Source organism: Zalophus californianus, chromosome 3, assembly GCF_009762305.2.
Source record: "Zalophus californianus isolate mZalCal1 chromosome 3, mZalCal1.pri.v2, whole genome shotgun sequence".
In the NCBI taxonomy this organism is placed as follows: domain Eukaryota; kingdom Metazoa; phylum Chordata; class Mammalia; order Carnivora; family Otariidae; genus Zalophus; species Zalophus californianus.
Window position 1 is genome coordinate 126,833,000 of NC_045597.1, and position 19,158 is coordinate 126,852,157.

At 35.4% G+C, this 19,158-nt stretch overlaps 1 protein-coding gene across 2 annotated transcripts in view; it reads right to left on the reverse strand.

Annotated features, from left to right (window-relative positions):
- Nucleotides 1–19,158, reverse strand: part of KCNH7 (potassium voltage-gated channel subfamily H member 7) — a 481,606-nt gene that overhangs the window by 136,017 nt on the left and 326,431 nt on the right. Inside the window, exons 4-5 of one of the 2 annotated variants that reach the window (XM_027591037.2) lie at nucleotides 7,549–7,977; nucleotides 3,217–3,237 (exon numbers count right to left, since the gene is read on the reverse strand). In XM_027591037.2, the coding sequence (XP_027446838.1) occupies nucleotides 3,217–3,237; nucleotides 7,549–7,977 (450 nt within the window). The remainder of the gene's footprint in view (nucleotides 1–3,216; nucleotides 3,238–7,548; nucleotides 7,978–19,158) is intronic. The other variant, XM_027591038.2, reaches the window with a different exon arrangement.

Genomic DNA, 19,158 nt, shown 5'->3' on the forward strand with positions numbered 1-19,158 from the left:
TCAAATGGGACACAAGAGAAGGAAAGCAAAAACATTAAGGTTGTTATCAAATCATCAGGTCTTTACACAGTATTTCTTACGGCACTGAGTTTATTAGGCTAAAATTTAATAAAATATAAATTGCTGAAGTGACTTAACATTAAAAAATGCAAATGAAATGTCTAATAATTGGATTCAGTAAAAGAACACTGGCAACCAATTTAACACTTAGAAAGATGATAAATAATCACATTATTTGTAGTCAATATTCATATTGTCTCCTTCAGTGCATGACGTACGATTTTCACAAGAAAGCTATCACCACTGAAAATCAGTTTGCAAATTCATGTAAGACCACCAAACCTTGGTAATGGCCAGTGTAGCTTAGGAGAAACAAGCTGATTTCCTTTGTGAGTCTGGTAGGTTTTGTGGCTTGAGGAGGTGAAGGCTGTAACAGATCTTGCAAATAGTTTTGTTTCTGATTCATATGTTAGATTCATAGACAAGACGGAAACTGAACATACCATTGTCAGTGGGATGCAGAGTCACTTGAAATAATAAGGAGGTGGAAGCAATAGAGGGGTAAAGTTATATTAATGACCTATTTACTAAGTAGGGTAAGTGGGGTTAATTTTTGTGGTTGACTTGAAACGAAGAATAGGCAGAGAAACCACTAAATTTGAGGTGAAAATCAGTTTATGCATAGTTGAGATAGGATTAGGTTCACCTCTCACAATATTAAAGAAATTGTTAAAAAATTTCATGTACATACACACATATAAACAGCATACACAATTTATTTGAATTCACTTTTATAATCCTTGATAAGGGGTTACACTTAGATCTCTGGAGTCTCATTTCAAAGAGTCAGAGTGCCAAGGAAATTTATTCAAGGGAAACAAAATTAATACTAAGAAAGAAGGTTAAATGGAAATGATTCCATTTTAGAAGAAAAGACCGAGAACCAATTTGCAGTTTTTATACTGTGATATTACATCAAGATTAAAAGTAACCAGCTGGTATCTCTTTCCACTCAGGATAGATAAAGGGGGCAAGAAAATTGCGTTTCAGCGAGAAGGGTTTCAATTAGCTCTTTGTGTAACAGGCAGTAAAACAGATTTCCCAAGAAAGTTAAAGAATGGGATCCTCAGGAGATAAAGATTCCTCTACCACCTGTGTCAGGGATTTAGCCAACACCCTCGCCTGGGGGGAATAAACCAGATGCTCTTGAAGTCCTTCCAAATGCCTGCCAAAATCACTTATTTTATTTTGGTAAAGAAATTATTTTGGGGTGATTTAGATATTGAAAAAAACCTTTAATTATGCATTTATATGCAAAGAAGTATAGAACTTTGTCATTTATTTTTTAAACCTTTTACTTAAATGTGGTTTAGAAACAACACCAAAAAATTTTTAAAAGCACGCTTAATGTATTGTTCTATATCTAATTAGTATATTAACTGTTCTGTGAAAATCTTAAAGAGCCAGACATTTAAATATTTTTTGATAGTTTCAAAACCAGTCTGAACAAAGAATGAAAACTTTGGAGGGTACATTTACATTAATTTTAAAATTAAACTTGCACATTTTTTTAAAAATTTAATTTGGGAGTTTAACTTCATAATATTAACATGTGAAAACTTTCTACAATGGTTTAGAGTTTCCTAACCCTAAATTCTGACTTTGATAATTCGTTTTTATTCAGACTATTGATGTTAAAAAATGGCGGGTGGAGGGAAAAGAGTTGGAGATTATATGGATTCATTTATGAGAGAAAAGTAAGATTAATGTAGTTTGAATGGCAACTGTGTGAACTGCTAGTTTGGAAGATAAACAAGCTCAATTTTCTATTTGTTGAGAAAAATTAGATTCCTTTCTCACTGCATTTAAAAGATCACTGGAAAATTAATGTTTAATAATTAATTGCTAATTGTTAAATGCTAAAGCCCTCATATTTCATACAGGCGAGTTGGCAAGAGGTGTCTGTATTCTGTTTCTTGACATTATATCTTGGATTATATCAATGCAAATCACCATCACAGCTGACACTGATTTGCTCCCTTTTAGAAATTACAGTAGAAAGGCCAAGGATAGAATAATCATTAGATGAATTACCATCCCGCTATTGGAGGTCACCTGCATAGACCCTTTTTGAAGTGCTTGCAAAATAAAATTGGTGTGGGGAGAAGCTGCCCAATTTCCCTTCTTTTCAAATCACCCTGGACAGCTGACCAGAAAATAGCTTTAGTGTCTAGTGCTATTAATTCATAACCGTCACCAGCTCTGACTTAATTAAGGAAGCAATTGAGGAATCAATATACAAAACTTCATCATGATCAGAGTAGCAGTGACATACAGAAGAGGCCCAAACAGTGAATTTTAAGTAGTGATGGTTACTGGTAGAGACATGTCCATGCAACACACATGCACAAAATGAGTCATTGTCACCATAGGCACACTGACAGCAGCATGCATGGCCTATGTTAAAAGACTAAACCCCAAAGTCTTCAACTTGATGAGAATAATATGATTACTGTATTTTGTGATTCCTTATATCTACTATGATACAGTAGAAAAAAACCAGAGGTGAATTTCAAGTTTTTAGTCAAATCCAGATTTATCCAGAAGTACTGCCCACTTAAACATTACCCTACAGTAGCTACAGGTCATGCCAGTGATTTCAGACTAAGATAGGACACAATTAAAAATGACTGAAATGTAATATAGAGAAATAGAAAATGACTGTCATGCATGTACAGTTTACTACTACAGTAAGCTTAAAACCATACCCCCTGCCATCCAGGAACGTGAAACTAGTTTTAAGGAAACAAAAGAGGAACAAGTGAAGTGATACTGTCATGTAGCACTTTGATTACTTTATTCAATCTTACACTCAAAAAAATTTTTTTTTGGCTGAAATAGGCTTATGTGCCTCTTTCACACTGGAATATATTTAGCTCGGTATTTGTTTCTTTCCAAATGGTTTAAATGTCCAGGAGGTGTTCATTGTCAACCTACCCTCATACTTCTTGCAGGAAAAAGGAGTTCCTAGTCATTTTGGTGTCACAGCTGAGAAAGTAACAATGTCTCCAACAAAATCAAGCCATGATGTCTCCACCAGGCACCTGGACTAGCTAAGGGCAGCATGATGTTGCATTGAACAGGGCATACAGCAGGCAAGTTAACATGCCAAGTAAAGGGGCACTTTGAGCATCGGATGATGAGTTCGTACATTACCTTTGACATTGCGACCATTGTCTGTGTTGAGCACAGAAGGATAAAAAAAAAGAAAGAAATATAAAAAAGAAGACTAAAATTATGTTATATACACTGAATTACCTCTGTAAAAACAATCAGAGTAAACAGGATGTAATGACTGAAAATGTATCTTTGAAATTAGCATTTTGTACTATTCATCCAAGTGAAATGCATAAACCAAAACTGATATCTGCCATAAGCATGCATTTTCAAATATGTGAAATATTTATCTCACTTAATTTAACTGGGTTCCAAGATTCAGATTTTATAATTATGACAGTTTGGAGAAAGGCATCTCCAGGTGCTTGCAGCTGTGATAAAAACTTTCAGTCATGTCAGAAGCCAATTTTAGTGGCAGTTCAACCATCATTTACAAAGAAAGTCTGTGCAACACTTAGTAGGTAATCTTTTTTTCATATGATTTAACCTAGTAAATTAATAAGGAAAAATATGCTAAGACAACAGCTTACCTTAATAAACCAACTTGTGTTATTAATCAGAATTCTCTTAACTGCCCCTCCCACAAATGTTCTTCAATGTATATTTTGAAAATACTAAATGGTGCTCAAAGAGTCATTCTTAGGCAAAAATAATTGTAAGAAATCAGGGAAAGATTTGACTGTTAAAAGTAATTTGCGATTTTTAAGTTTATGTTGTCACAGGGGACTTAGTGTAATAACTAAAATATTTAAGAAATTCATTTATATTAACGTGGGCTGTTTTCAAGTCTCAGAGTGGAGTGTTTTCAGATTTATTTTGAGATTAGCAATCTGACTCTTTGATGCATATTTGCTACTAACAAAATATGCATTACTAGTTTTGAAACAAACAAACTTAAAATAAATGAAGTCATGTCAAAACCATTCAAATATATCCAAGATTTGAAAAATCTGTTCAACATTTGTTGACATCTATGCTAATGCTGTGCATATTTAAAATCTTGGGATATATCATAATTGTTTCAAAGCTTACAATTGAAGCAATTTCAATAATGTGGTATATTGAATTGCTAGTGTAGACATTGCCTTCGACAGAGATACACAAAGTTGTGACAACTCTGCCCTCTTTGAGAGACCATAAAAAAGCAAAAAGGGATTATATAGAATTAATTATCTCCATCAGAAGCTGGGCCCCCAAAATCACTAGTAAAGTAACAAGCTCTTGCAAGTAGTTAAAAATTGCAACATTACTTATCAAACCTCAAATATACTAAGATTTGCAAATTCCCAAAAAAACCTGATTAGAAGTTGCATCATATGGCTAATGCTGTTTTAACATTCTAAGAGCATTCAGTCTGTGTCCTGGTGCTAGTTGAGACCTTGTTATTTGTCCATGACAATGTAAGTGCAGAAATTAGAGTAAGTATTTAGTGTCTCGTAGCAATTTGACAGAGCAATCTTATGTCCGGTCAATCTAATAATAAAACAATTGGGGTTTATATTTTCTATGACTATTTTTTTAATTTCATTTTTCTAATAGTGTATTTTTTTATATTTACAAATGTATTTGTTTGTGATGGATTAGAAAAAATTCTGGTCCTTCACCATAAATGGTTTGAGAAGTAGAGCTCTAAGATACTTGATAATGTAGATTAAATAAAAGGACAGTGTAAAATATTATGCACTACTATATTTGCAAAGTATTTAAAGTTCTATAAAAATAGCATTTATAGAAGGAAATTTCTCTTCTTGAATGAGGAGGCAATAATTTGAATTCAAAATCTGCTGCATGTGGGATTTAACCTGTTAACCAGTCACATGAATTCATGAAACTAAAATCAGTTTAAAAAATTTTTCATCTTCGTGTGGCACTGTGTGTCAACTATACTCAAATAAAAATAATAAGACATTTTTTTAAAAGTTTTCCAGCTTCCTTTGTCAGCGGCTCAGTTTCTAAAATATACCAAATTATGCACCCTTAGGAGGTATAGTTTCTTTTATGCTAATCAGTGATTTTGTAGCTAAAATTGTTCTAAAGCTGAACTACAAAATACCCTCTGAACATATCAATTGGTAGCCAGATGACCAGAGCATCTGCCAGAAAGTGATATTTTTTTTTGGAAATAACACAGCTTGGGTGGGGGAAGAAAATTGAGGATGACCTCACTACTGAGGGTCCTGAATAGTTCTATATCCAGAAATGTTAAATCATTCTTTCCCATAATTGTACCAGCAATTATGTACTAAATAAAGACGATATAGAAATGAAGAAAATAAAGTGAAATCGTGAAATCTGATCTAACCTACTCAGCACCACTATCAAACCAGAGGCTGTCTTTACCATGCACCCATTGCATATCATTTAATACGTAAGAATGTTATTATACTGTAACTCAGGCAATAAAGCCAATTTCTGAAGTCAGTATGATTCCTAAAGATGCTTACACTAACTGCACTAACTAACTAAAATATATGTGGGTCATCTGAATCACCCTATTGGATTTATTGCTGTTCAGTCATGGGATTCATTGCTCAAAGATCAAATTTCAGAGGTTTCCTTCAGTCAGAGATATTGAGCATGCCATTACTACACAGTAGGGGGGCCTTAGATGATTATTCGGTTTGGGAATTGTCCTTGATTTTATTTTCTTTTTAACCTTCTTTAGACCACAGATTAAAATGGATGTGTTAATTGCTTTTGTACCAGATACAGTTTCTCAAACCTATCTATGGAAAACTCTTCCTTCTGTTTTTGTGATATTGACTTAATCTCTTTGAATTCTTCCTGCCAATTCATTTTCTTTCATCATTTCTGCCTTTTCATCTTCACTGTGCCCTTTACATAAAGCTCCCCCACATGATTCAAGTAGTATGGGGTACAATCATTTCCTGCTGTGTGTGGTTTTGAAACATACTTCACGAGCACGGTCCTCTCAGTTTCACACCAACATTTATTGAGTTCCTGCCATGAAAAAGGCAATTGTGATACTAAGGCTGCAGAGCTAACTGTGCCCAAGCTCCCGCACTGGGGGAACTCACAGAAACCTAGCTTGTGCTTTGCATATCCAACGGAAATGACAGACTTAAAATATGGAATAAAGGTAAAATGTAATAAATGCTATAATATGTGCAAACACTGCTTTGCACACCCAGGTGTGAAATCATTTAATTCTTTTGGTTTGGGAAGGGGAAATGGGTCCTTATGCCTGTGAGAGGCAGAACGAGGAGAGACAAAGTGGAGAAGAGTTATTCGTGGCAGAACAAACTAATGAAGCAAGAAAATGTGTGATACATTTTTGGGAAAAAGCAATTATCTTTGTGCAGGTTTTGAGGGGAATATATAATAGGGGAAGGAGTCCTGCAGGAGCAGGAAGTAAGGCCTGAAAAATAACTGTGGCCTGCTGGCCTTGTGCCCTACACTATGAGCCCAGTGATCTGGTGAGGCCTGGTGTATTGTGGACTCTGGAGACGGGTGGTCCTGGGTGTGAAAGCTGACCCTGGCGTTCTGTAACCTTGGACGAGTTATTTATGTAACATAAATAAGCCTCAGTTTCCTCATCTATAAAATGGGGTTTAATAATAATTCCTAACTCACAGAGTTGTTGTAAGAATTAAATGAGAGTTAATGTGTGTCAAGCATTTACATTGTCTCACACGTAGCAAATACTCAGTAAATGTTGGCCATTGTCATGTTAATGATGAATTCTTTTCGCCAGTGTCTATTAAGCATTGCTGCTTTCACTACTGGCTAATGTAAGTGTGAACACCAAGAGGCCAGGGAAAAATAAATGAATTCTGACTTGCTCTGACTTCGGTTTTCAAGTTTGTTCTTTCAGTACTCTCAGGGTTTGTTTTGGTTGTTTTTCCCCTAAACCTTTCCCCTTCTTCCTTCCTATCTCCACCCCACCCAATCATTTATAGCTTTCTGATGGCTCAGTACACCACATTTTATACACGTCTTCCTTTGGAAAGACTTGGTTAATAGTCCTGTGAAGGCATACCACTCATTCTGCCCAAGGCTTGACTATTTGTGAAATGAAGCAAAATTAATTATGCTTGAGATGATAGTGTCATCACCTAAGCATAACTTATATAAAGCATTAATTAACATTCCATAAGGTAGGCAGATAATGGTTATCATACCATTTCAGAAACACAGAAAAGAAGCCAGAAGAAACCAAATTATTCACTATGGTTCAAAGAGGAAATCAGTAACAACTCTGAATGTAGGACTCCTAATTTTTAACTGCCATAATTTATTTGCATTTCTTACCCCAAGGCATAGGGATTAATGTCAAAATTAAAAACAATATGGAAATTACCTTTCATTACCCATTAATATTCATTTCCATATTTAAAAAAACAAACATACCTTCACTGGCATGTCGGTCTCTAAATATGTTCTTGGGGTGGACACTGAATCCTTCTATATCGTGAACTGAAGAAGCCCTCCGTATACTACAGATGCTTTCCTTCGATCTGGAATGAGTCAGCTGGGTACTTGACTGCAGCATGTCAGGGTAGAGTCGGTCCCATTGCCTTTTGGGAGAGGAATGGTCAAGAGGTCCAGATATATTCACCAAGGGGGAACATTTGCTGGGCTGTATCAAAGCTTTTGTATCATCTGCTTCGGAGGGGCTGCAGCTCTCTTTTGTAGGAGACTTGAAGTGCTTCATGGCTACTGAATCATCACTATGTTTAGATGAATCAATTACTACCACATCAGGGTCTTCTTGGGGTAAAGACTGCTTTCTGTAAGTGAGAACTCTCAGACCAGGGAATTTAAACCCAAAAAGTTTCCCTACAAATGGAGACAGGAAAAAACATTATTACAAGACAAATACACACACACACACACATTATACATATATAAGACATATCCCTTAAGACAAACAAACAAATGAACAAGTATCGTTGACTCAAATTTAAATACCATGTAAAAAGAGTTATTAATCAATAATTAACTCATTTATAGCCGGAATGAGGGATATTGTAGAAAGCTTCTGAGACTAATATGAATTGCCACATAAGCAGTAAGAAAACAGTAAAATAATCTTATCATGTTTCTGATGGTTAAATATACTCCAGTGACATGCAAGCATTATTTGGAAGACACGAGGTTTCTTATTTCAATAAATTAAAGACATATTACATATTATTACGTACTACATAGTGTTAAATACACTATACAGCCATTTTTAAGGAAATGGGAAGGGTGGAATACAGTTTAGCAAGGAAAAGAAGGGATAGGGCATCATATGTAAAAGGGACAGACACAGGAGAGATTATAGTGCATATGTGTGTTTGGGGGACTAGGGGGTCTATTGTACTTCAAGTAAGAGGGAAGAGAATGAGGTGGGCATAAGAAGTTGGCCTGACCTATCTAGAAGGTTTGTATTAGATAATACCATGAGTCATGTGTGGATTAGAAAAGTGGGGTCAACAGTGTATAAAAACATTCCTCATTCCATTTGAAATTTTTGGAAGGCTTTTGGTTTCAGATAGAGATGTATAGATAAGAATTTCTTTTTCCTGTCATTTTGTGTTCCAAAATCTGAGAATATGGCATGAAATGTTATACATATCTCAATGAATGATGCTTAGAAGGACAACTAAATCTAACATTAAAAGGTGGGTATTAAAATTAAAATATTAACTAATAAATATATAAACTCACTGGCAGTAAAAACGAAAATCAAAACAAGAGCATATCATTTTCCACTCTTCAATTTAGCAGTAAATAAAAAAAAAGCACATAACATGGAGTGATGGCAAAAAATGCTGGTGAGCATTCTGGCACTTTGCTGATGGGATAGCAAATTGCTACAAATTCTTTGGAAAGTCATCGTACAATATCTATTAAAATGAAAATAGGTACTTATCAACCTCATTTGTAGGGTAGTACAAACACAAAAACAAGACACGGTCTGAATATCATCAGAAGGAGAATGGTTAAATAAATCATGGCATTTTTATACTTAGGAAACTTCTTTTAAAAAAAGTATACATATATTTATGTTTTTTTTAAAGATTTATTTATTTATTTATTTGATAGACAGAGACACAGCGAGAGAGGGAACACAAGCAGGGGGAGTGGGAGAGGGAGAAGCACGCTCCCCGCGGAGCAGGGAGCCCGATGCGGGGCTCGATCCCAGGACCCTGGGACCATGACCTGAGCCAAAGGCAGACACTTAACGACTGAGCCACCCAGGCGCCCCATATATATTTATGTTTTGATTAGAATTAGAAGTTTATTAAAAAATAGTGTTAAGTGAAAAAGCAAGCTTCAGTTTAATATTCATGACATTTCATTAAAAATCATAAAAGGTTATATTTTGTCGATGTAAGTTTTACAGCAGTAGAGAAAGATGTGGAAGAACACACACCAAACTCATAATGTTAACTGGCTAAGTGAGTTTGGAAGTGGGGGAAGGCAATGTATTGCATTCTTCTTTATATATCTTTATTGTTTGTTACATCAAGCATGCATTCCTTATATATATTTTTTAAAAACTAATAACTACTAAAAGAAATGAAGAGATAAAACATCCAAAAAAGATTGCGTGATTCAAAGCTTTTCTAAGTATCATCTACAAGAAAATGCAGAGTTTCTAAAACCCTATTGCCAGTGCAGTAGTCTATGTCCACATGGCCCCATGGCTTGACAATTACACATTGCCCTTCTAGTCAGTCAGTCGGAGTCTTTGGGCTACAATATTATCTACCTTCTTATATTCTTTAAGTGTCATGGGTACCCTTATCTTTAATATATTTACTATGAACTTTTCCTCAGTGCTTTGAGGATGGTTTTGAAACATGGAAGATCGCTCTCAAAACTCATGGACTTTTCTGCATTTAAATACACTCTTCTAGTAAATGCACACATAGTTTTAATTTCATATTTAATCCAATAACTCATAAATCTGCATCTCTAGCTCAGACCTCTTCTCTTAGTTCCAAACCTGCATATCTATTGGCCTCATTGACATCTTCACTTAAAACTCTTAAAGATACCACAAAATCCTATAGCAAATCCAATCTCTTGATCTATCTCTCTGATTCTAGCCCTTTTCCTGATTAACATTTCTGTCCCTCAGTGGACCATAGGCCTCATGAGGGCAGGGCACCCAACTATTTTGCTTACCAAATCCCATCTCTTGACAGAATGCCTGAGCATGATAAATGAATATCTATAAGCAGATCTTAAACTGAAAATATGCTTCAATTCTGACTGTGGAAAACTAGGATATTTAATTGTTCTGCCCAACTTAATTAGATAATCTTAGCCTTCTGGAATTGCATTGACCCATGTTTACCAAAAATGATTGATTGAGTAGAACTCAGAAGCTCATGGAAATGGTGAACTCTCTACCATGCCCTTCGTACCTGATGCAACTCTTACTGTTAATTTCACCTTTTTCAGAGGTTATTAATTGCTACATTCTGGTTTTAGAACATACACAGAAATGTTTTAAACTTCTCATTTTATGTAAATTACCCATTACAGAAAATTTGATAATTAAGCAGGCTAAATTATTATTGTAAGCTTTCATTTGTGAGCTAGTAGTTAACAGTATTCAATACAGTTGTAATTGATTTATCTTTCTGATAAAAGACATGACACAATGTGCAAACTCCAAATATGTTCACCTTTAAGTTCTAGATTAATAAACTGTAGATGAGAGTAACCAATCTGTGCAAATAAGATTAAACAACAGTGTATCACAGTTAACTGTTTTGCAAGCATTCTTACATAATTCTAACAATTCTTATATGCTCAAGTAAATTGCCAAGTTAAAAATCAGTGAACTGCATCAAAGTCACTTGATTAGTTTTTAATGCACATGGAATTGACTTATAAAGCAGTTTACAAATCAATTCTGCAAGCTTATTACAGTGCACTGAAGGTCAATGCCTACTTTTATTCATTCTTCATCAGTTACATTACCCTCCTCCTTTAAAAACAATTCACTGCCTTTCTTAAGTTAATGACCGCACAAGGCATTTAGTTTGCCCCTGTAGTTTGGTCATATCCAAGGTGGTACAGATCGTCTTTTCTGCATCACTAGGTTCATATGACCATGTTATATTGCATTACAGATTTAGTTGTCTAACTGCACTTCATCCGGAAAGAATACACATTGAGAATTTTGTTCAGTGCTAGAATTTTCAGGCATGAAATATAAAACATAGATGAGTATAATCCTGTCGTGGTTCTCACCACCGAAAAATATCCTTATAAATTAAGTCTCCATATTGTACTGTATTTGCTTTCTAACTTAAACAACCAAAATACTATTTAGCCTTTTGTTTACTAAAACGTTTGACAAATTTGAAATAAGAACAACAGAATAAGAGTTTTTACCCATTTTTTACACTCTCCCAAGTAATTATAAGTACTGATAAACTGCTTACACGAACATGATTTTCTTCTAAGATGTACCTAGTTTCTCACACTCATGAATGAACTACTGCTACGTCTTTCTCAGAACATGTCACTTTTAAGAAGCTGCTTAAGTATGGAAGCTTCATCTTCGTGTATCCTGTGTCATATTTAACTGAGAGCTTTTTACTTCTCACCCATGTAAGCACACAGACAGTCCATCATTGTTGTCTTTAAAAAGCCTGGAATTATGACTCTAATCTATATACACAAATATGTTAAATATGTGGCTCAAGGCCAAACAGGAAATCAGGATAAAGTGAGAATAAAACAGCAGCTTATTTTATTAAATTTCAGTTTTATCCAAGAGTTGGTGTTTTCTTGGGCCATAAATATCCATATTGAGGATTTAATGAGAATCTTAACTCTCTTCTAAATAAATGTAGATAAATGCATACACACAATTTTATTTTTGATATCAGAGGATGAAGAAGAAGATCTCTCTCCCCCAAGGTAAACCTTTCTATTAACCTCCCCTAGGGTTCCCTGGGATTAATATTAAGGACTCTTAACATTCCCTCCAGTTTTGAGTTTCTTTATATATTTATGCTAATCATAGTTTTCACAAAATTATAATGATCACAGCTACATTTCTACCTGATCTCCTGTGGTAATGGGACTTAGAATATAGTTTTACTAAACTTTCCAGAATGGAGAGCACCTTATCCATCTGAACTGTTATTTTTCTCTCTGTCTTTCTTATCCTCTCCTCTGGGAGCCAGTTCTTATCTACTCAAATTTGGAAGAAAACAATTTTTCTAATTTAAGAATCAATTTGGGAATATTAGAAATAATAATATTTCTTGCAGAAAAACAAATATTTCCAAAAAGTCCTCCATATATTTCTAATCATTGAATTTCCTCACAATTACAAACTCCCAATCATTCCCTTCGTTCAACTTCTCTTAATTTCTGCAAAATCTTAGAACTTTGATTATCTAATAATTTTACTATGAAAACCCAGTTAAATATAAATCAGAAAGAATTTAGTCTTGCTTGGTTCTGATTCGTTGAATTATGGACTAAAAAGTAGAGAGAAACTTTAGTTCAAGCATTCCTGCACCCTAAAGGATACAGTGGGGTAAGGGAGAGGACACGCATAGCAGGGGCAGGAAACGGTGTATTGTGAAGACCCTGAGCAGAGATATTTCCTCCCCCAAAGGAGTAGAGGTGGTGGGAGGTTGGATCCTGAGAAAGGTCTGTTCAAAAGGTCTTATGAGGAGTGTTCTCAGGAGATATGCTTGAGGAAAAGGAGGAAGGCAGGATTGGGCAGAAGAAGTTAAACTCTTATGCAAATGCAATGGGAGCTTCAGCCCCCTCTCCTGGGAGCTCTGGAGCTGGAAAGACCCTTCAGAGTGATGTCAAATTCAGGTCAGCGTATCTGGTCTTTGTCTTCCTGCATCAGCTAGTCACGTGCTACAGCCACCTTGTGAGAAGTTCCATAACCTACGTAAGGCAGTTCCCTGTCTTTGACTACCATTCTCAATGAGGAGCAGAGCTGTGGGCACTCAGTAGTCAATATTCCCAGCAGCAGAGCTGTCCCAGTCCTGAGGAAGGTGTCTGGCTGAGTAGCACAGTGTCCACAGTGCAGAGCAGGTACAATGGCCAGATTTGGGTCTGGAAAAAAACCTATCATCTAAATTAAGTCTACTATCAGCTATTATCACACAAAATAAGGATTTGTGAATTACTGTCTATGTACCTTTTTAAAATCATGGTATTCACACATCTGACACATACACTGGAAGCCTTAAAAATCACTGTGAGATTTTCTCCGGCCAAATAGCTCTGGATATGCAGAGAAATATAACTTCAATCTCTGAGTCAGAGAGAGCAACAGATCAAATTTGATGGGAGAAACAGGAAAGATAATTGACATATCTGCCTTGTCTTTTTAGGGAGAAATTTCCATAGAGGCACCCCAAAAGGAGATGAATCTTTCTTACTCCTAAGTGTGTAGTGAGTATACGATACTGCCCACAGGCTGCTAGAACAACCCATAATATTGTCAAAGAAGGCAGGAGTTGGCAGTTAGACTGGGAAAATGGATCACTCAGTGTGAACTCAGTACTGACCTGGTTAACCTGATTAGTGGGTGACAAATGGGCAGTACAGCCAGTGTGGTCTTAATGTTAGTGACCAGAAAAGATCACCAGGGAGTCCATCCATCTAGTAAATCTGAAGGTAAATTTGGGACCCTTTAAAAGAGCAGATGTGGTCAGTAATGCCTTGAAAGACTAGGACCCCTGGGAGATTTCCTAGGGTGAGAGATACCAAAGAAAAAGGCAGTAAGAGTAAGACCAGATTAGAATCTTGAAGCAATGTGAGTCCTGACCCAGGAAAGCATGGCACACATGGGTGGAGGTGGGGGAGGTTAGTGCTGCAGTAGCAGTGACAGCAATTACGGGAGCTGCAATAGCAGCAGAGAACTTCTGGAACAGGTTCAGAAATGCTGATGATGTCTGAGAGACACCGCGGCCAACCTGGTCACGTCATCATTAAAGGAAAGAAGCAGAAAAGACAGGTTTGGGATAAGGGAGATCAGGCAGAAAACAGGATAGGGTTGTGGGCTGCTTTTAGCTACCCAAGGTTAAAATATCTCAGTGAAGAGGGACTGGAAATGAAAGCAAATGCCATCAGTAGTATATATACCTAATAAGGTGTCTATATGACAACTACTTAATATATCTATGTTTCATTTATTAATACTGTTATTGTGTTTCTCTTCAATAGATTTCTTCCTTTTCCAAATGCCAAGTTAAAGAAGCCATTCAAATTATGTGAACGTAATAACACCTTACCCTACAATAACATCTTTACGTTTATGTGAACGTAAAAACACACCTGACCTGGGATGACCATATAGTCATCACATTGACAGAGACTCTCTTGATGAAGCATTCCAAACACAAATGGTACAGACACCAGTTGCCCAAATGCAGTATGAAGAGGGACTGTCCCTGATTTGGGTGTTGTCATGAAACAAATGTTTCCAAATGATATGCACATGAGGACTTTCTGGCATGGATATGCTGATTTAGATGGTCATTAGCATTCATTGTTAATAAAAGATAAAACATAATTTTTTCAACTACCAGCAATTTTCCTGATCTTAGAAATATGTATTTTGCCTAAATTCTAGAGGGGAAACATAAGATAAAGTTGATTGCAACCTGTGACTGAACTTTTCCCAGATTTCTTTTAGCAATCATGTCATAATTCCCTTTCTAGATCAAATTTAATCTTTAAAAAGAGGAAACTTCCAAACCTATGATAATAGTAAATATTAGTTACATTGTAAAACCTTTAATTAAATTCATCTGAATAATAGATTGTTTCTATAATAATGCTCACTGAGGGGGAAACTCTATATTACTACAGCAGTTCTTCATCTTTGAATTAAAGAATAACTTTCAGCTCCAATGGAGAATAGTGAAAATACCGTGAACGCCCTTTTATAAGGCAGGATATAGAAAATTTCTTTGTTCCTTAGCTTGAGGTCTGAAAACTGAGATGAAAATTTGAGGGAGTAATGTAGCTATTCAGGCAAATATATATCTTATGTGTCAATTATTCAGAATATTGAGTCCAAAGCATATGAATACATTTTTAGTGGTTTAAATTAGATAATTGTCTAAATTACTAGCTGCATTTTCTGCGTATAGACTTAGCTTTGGTCGAAGCTTTTAGAGTAATTCAAACTTTTATTTTAATAAGCATAAAAATAGAAATTCTCTTTTGATTTGGAGAGTATAATTTTAATCATTTCAAAGATAATGGAATCTCCTTTGTCATACCTTAATAGATTAGATTAGATTAGATTAAAAAGTTCATTTTTGAAAAGAACTGTAAGAATAAGAGACTATAAAAATTTAACGTTATTATATTTTTATATTTAGCTTCATTTAAAATTTATCTTTATAGTTTTATGTAAACATTAACTTATACCAATAGTTCTCAAACTTTAGTGGCTATCAAAAAACATTTCTGTGTTTCTGAATCAGTTGTTCTGGTGTAAGGCCCAAGAACTTGCATTTCAAACATGTTGCAAGGTGATGCTGATGGTCCCACACTTGGAGAATCATTGGCTAATGCTCATTCCGTAGGAAAATTAAAAAAAAAAAAAACACCTAATTACTCAATAAAAATAACTTATTCATTTGCTTTCATATCCCACAAAAATGTTTTGGATATTTATTATTTGCAAAAGGTTGGGTATGCATGGAAGAAAATACATCCCTGCTATGAACTAGAACTGAAGGGTTCTTGGCCACTTTAAATAAGGTAGGTTTTTTTTTCCAGTTTTCCACAGACTTCACTCTTCTATTTTTATTCATGGCCTTCTTCAGTCATTTATGTAACTTGTCCACTAGGCAAACATATATGATCAATGTTGTAGTAAAGACAGGTATGAGGTACCATGATGTCACAAAGGCAGGAACAGGTAAATTTTGGGGGGCAAGTTAGGAATTCTTCACAGATGAAGAGTTCTTTAGAGAAAGCATCCTAGAAGGATGAAAACACTCTAACAGAGGGGATGTCATGTTATACAAACAAGGTGATATAAAGCATGTGGTGGTTTCAGGGAACCAACACTGAAATATGGGATGTGATGGGGTGAATTGATGGGATATAAGGCTAGAGAAGTATCAGAGGTCATGCCACAGGTATTTTATATAATGCACAGGGCTTTGGAGTTTTATCTTGTTAGTAACAAAGAACCATTTAAAGGATATAAAAAGCTGAACATTATAATTTGATGTACAGCAGTGTGACACTTGGTCCTGAGCAAAAGATGCTGATAACAGGGATATCGGTTATGAGACCGTTGCATCAGCCCAGGAAAGATGTGTTGGGGACCTACTAGGCAGTTACAGTGGGCTGTGTGAGAGAGATACCCACACAGTGTCCTTGATAGAATTTGATCACTCTTTGTTTGGGAGAAGAGAGGATTAGAGAGAAGGAGAAGTTTAGCATTACCCTATGTTTGCAGCTGTGGTGGCTTGGATGACACTATTCAGGATGTATAAAGAGCAAGATTTTTTGATGGAATGGGTGGATGGCAGTTGGAGATGGAAAGATAAGTCTTAGCCTGAAATGCTAAGTTTTCCAGAAATTTAAAAATCTTCCAAAGGAGATGTCCAGTGGGCAGATGAATACATGAAGTTCTAAGTAATAAGGAAAGTCTAGAGAAAGGTATGGGCTGGAGATACTGATCTGTGAATGGATATTTACCCTGTAGGTCATGGATGAGTTTGCCCAACCAGGGTGTATAGAGAAGATGCCTAAGGAGAAGAATAAAAAAAGCTGCTACTGGGGTAGAAACAAATAGCGTTTAAGAGTAGAGTAAGAGGAATAGGAAAATGGTACCAAATTAGCTGCCACAGAGATCAAAAGAAACAAAGGAGTATGGTGTCGTGGTACATAAAAGAACGGAGAGAAGAGAATCAGATTTAACAAGGTACACTCAACCTAGAGGGCAACATACAGAGCAAAACAGAGTTCAGTTCTAGTGGACAGAGAAATGAAGGAAATAAGGAAAATAAGTGAGTAGATATGGAAAATCCAAATGCCTATAGGAAGAGACAAGTAACATAAATGATGAAAGCCAGCTAGAAACAGACAATAAGGACAGGTGAAGACTGTGGCCAACAGGAGAGTCCACACCCCATTGAAAGGTGTGGCCAGTATTCTGTTTCAGCTTATTGCCAACATGTAGTCAGATACTCATATTTTTTCAAATAAGCCAGACTTTCATTTTATGTGTAATCTTCCAATTTTTAAATGATGGCAACAAACTTGACTAATTAAAACTTTGAGAAAAATATGTGATATAAACAATGTGTCTGTTGAAGTACAGCAGCATGGGTGTGAGCAAAGGGAAAAGAGTCATTAGAAAATATTGGGGGCAGGGGCTGGGATTGGTGAGGACAGGCTTTGAAGGGATGGAGGAGAGAATGGGTTGCAAGTAGAATCTGAGCCTTGGTTAACATTGTTGGGACATTTTCGTTGAGGGTGGGCTTGTTAAAGGAGTTTCCACCTGCACCTTCCCCCTTGCTCTGAGGTGTGGGGACAAATGAGTGAATTTGAGGTTAAGAGTCACAAGGAACCTGAGGTTAAGAGTCATATTTGAAATACTTGCTAAGGGAAAAAGTTGAAAGATCCTGAAAAAAAAATTAAGATCTCATATACAGTTTTGATTTGTAGTATAATCATTTATAAATTAATAAACAATAAAGTTCACAATTTTTCTGTAAATAAAAGAAACAATGTGGGCCTGTTTTTTTGTTGAGAAATATTTCAAGTTTAGTAAAATGAGAATATTTCATAGATGTTTGACAGTGATGGCAAGAGTACATTAACTAGACTTAAATTTAAACAAAAACTATCTTAAACTGATCTGAGGAGTAAAAATGTTATTAATTAAAGTTTACTTGGGGATATGAGCTTAAGATCAACTTTTATAGTGACTCAAACTGACTCTTGGATTTTAAAATAAAAATGTACAATGCATTCGTTTTCTGTTTGGATGTATAATGTTAAATCAAGAAATTTTTGTTTAATTGAAGTCCCCATAAATACCATGAAAAATTTTTAACAAGCCAAATGTGTGTGTGTGTGTGTGTGTGTGTGTGTGCATACGTGTGCATGCATGTGAGAGTCAGACTGGTGATCCTAGACCCCTGCCATAAAATAGAAGATATATAAAACTCAAATATACTTGTAAATAACTTAAAATGAAACTTAAATATATTTTATTTAAAATAATAAAGTCTCTTAAACTTGATTAGCAAAAACACATAATTTGGTTATCTTCCACACTGTGCAAATATTTCATAGCAACAGATATTAGAGCAGAAAAAAAAAGAGAACACATTTTCCCCATTCTATTAGTTCTTTTAGATGTGGCCCCCATTTAGTCGGTAGGAAAAGTGTAATTTTGTCTTCCATTTGATATCATTTCCATTCTTCAGAGGTTAGGGTTTTTAAAGAAACCATCAATGAGAGAAAGCTTAATTACATATTTTATTTGGCATTTATATTTTTATGTGGCAATTAATTGACTCTATGCATTATTTATCGATTTGATACACTTATTAATATAATACTCTCTCCTGTACTTGCTTCATCCCAGGGGACATAAGACATCTATTTGTGGCTGGTTCTATATCTTCAACAGAGAGTAAGTTTGTGAGAAATTAGTTTTTCCCAGAGAAAGCTGATCAGTTTAGTTGTGTGGGGTTCCTGACCCAGAAATTAGATATTTGTACTGAGAAATGATTCACCACTTTATTCGTTGCAAAACAAGTCTCTAGAATTTTCTCAGCCCAATTAATCACAGTCCCTTTTTATGATACATCTTTTCTATTGTGCATAACTTCTTTTCTATTAATTCTCAATTTAATATTTCACCTTCTCATCTGTAGTTCTTGTGTTGTCACTTCACATTTTCCCCTCTATTCTGTCTTCATTTCAGGAGAGCCAGTTATATTTACAGAAACCCACATCTTCTCAAACAAATGGTAGCCTTTTCTCCAT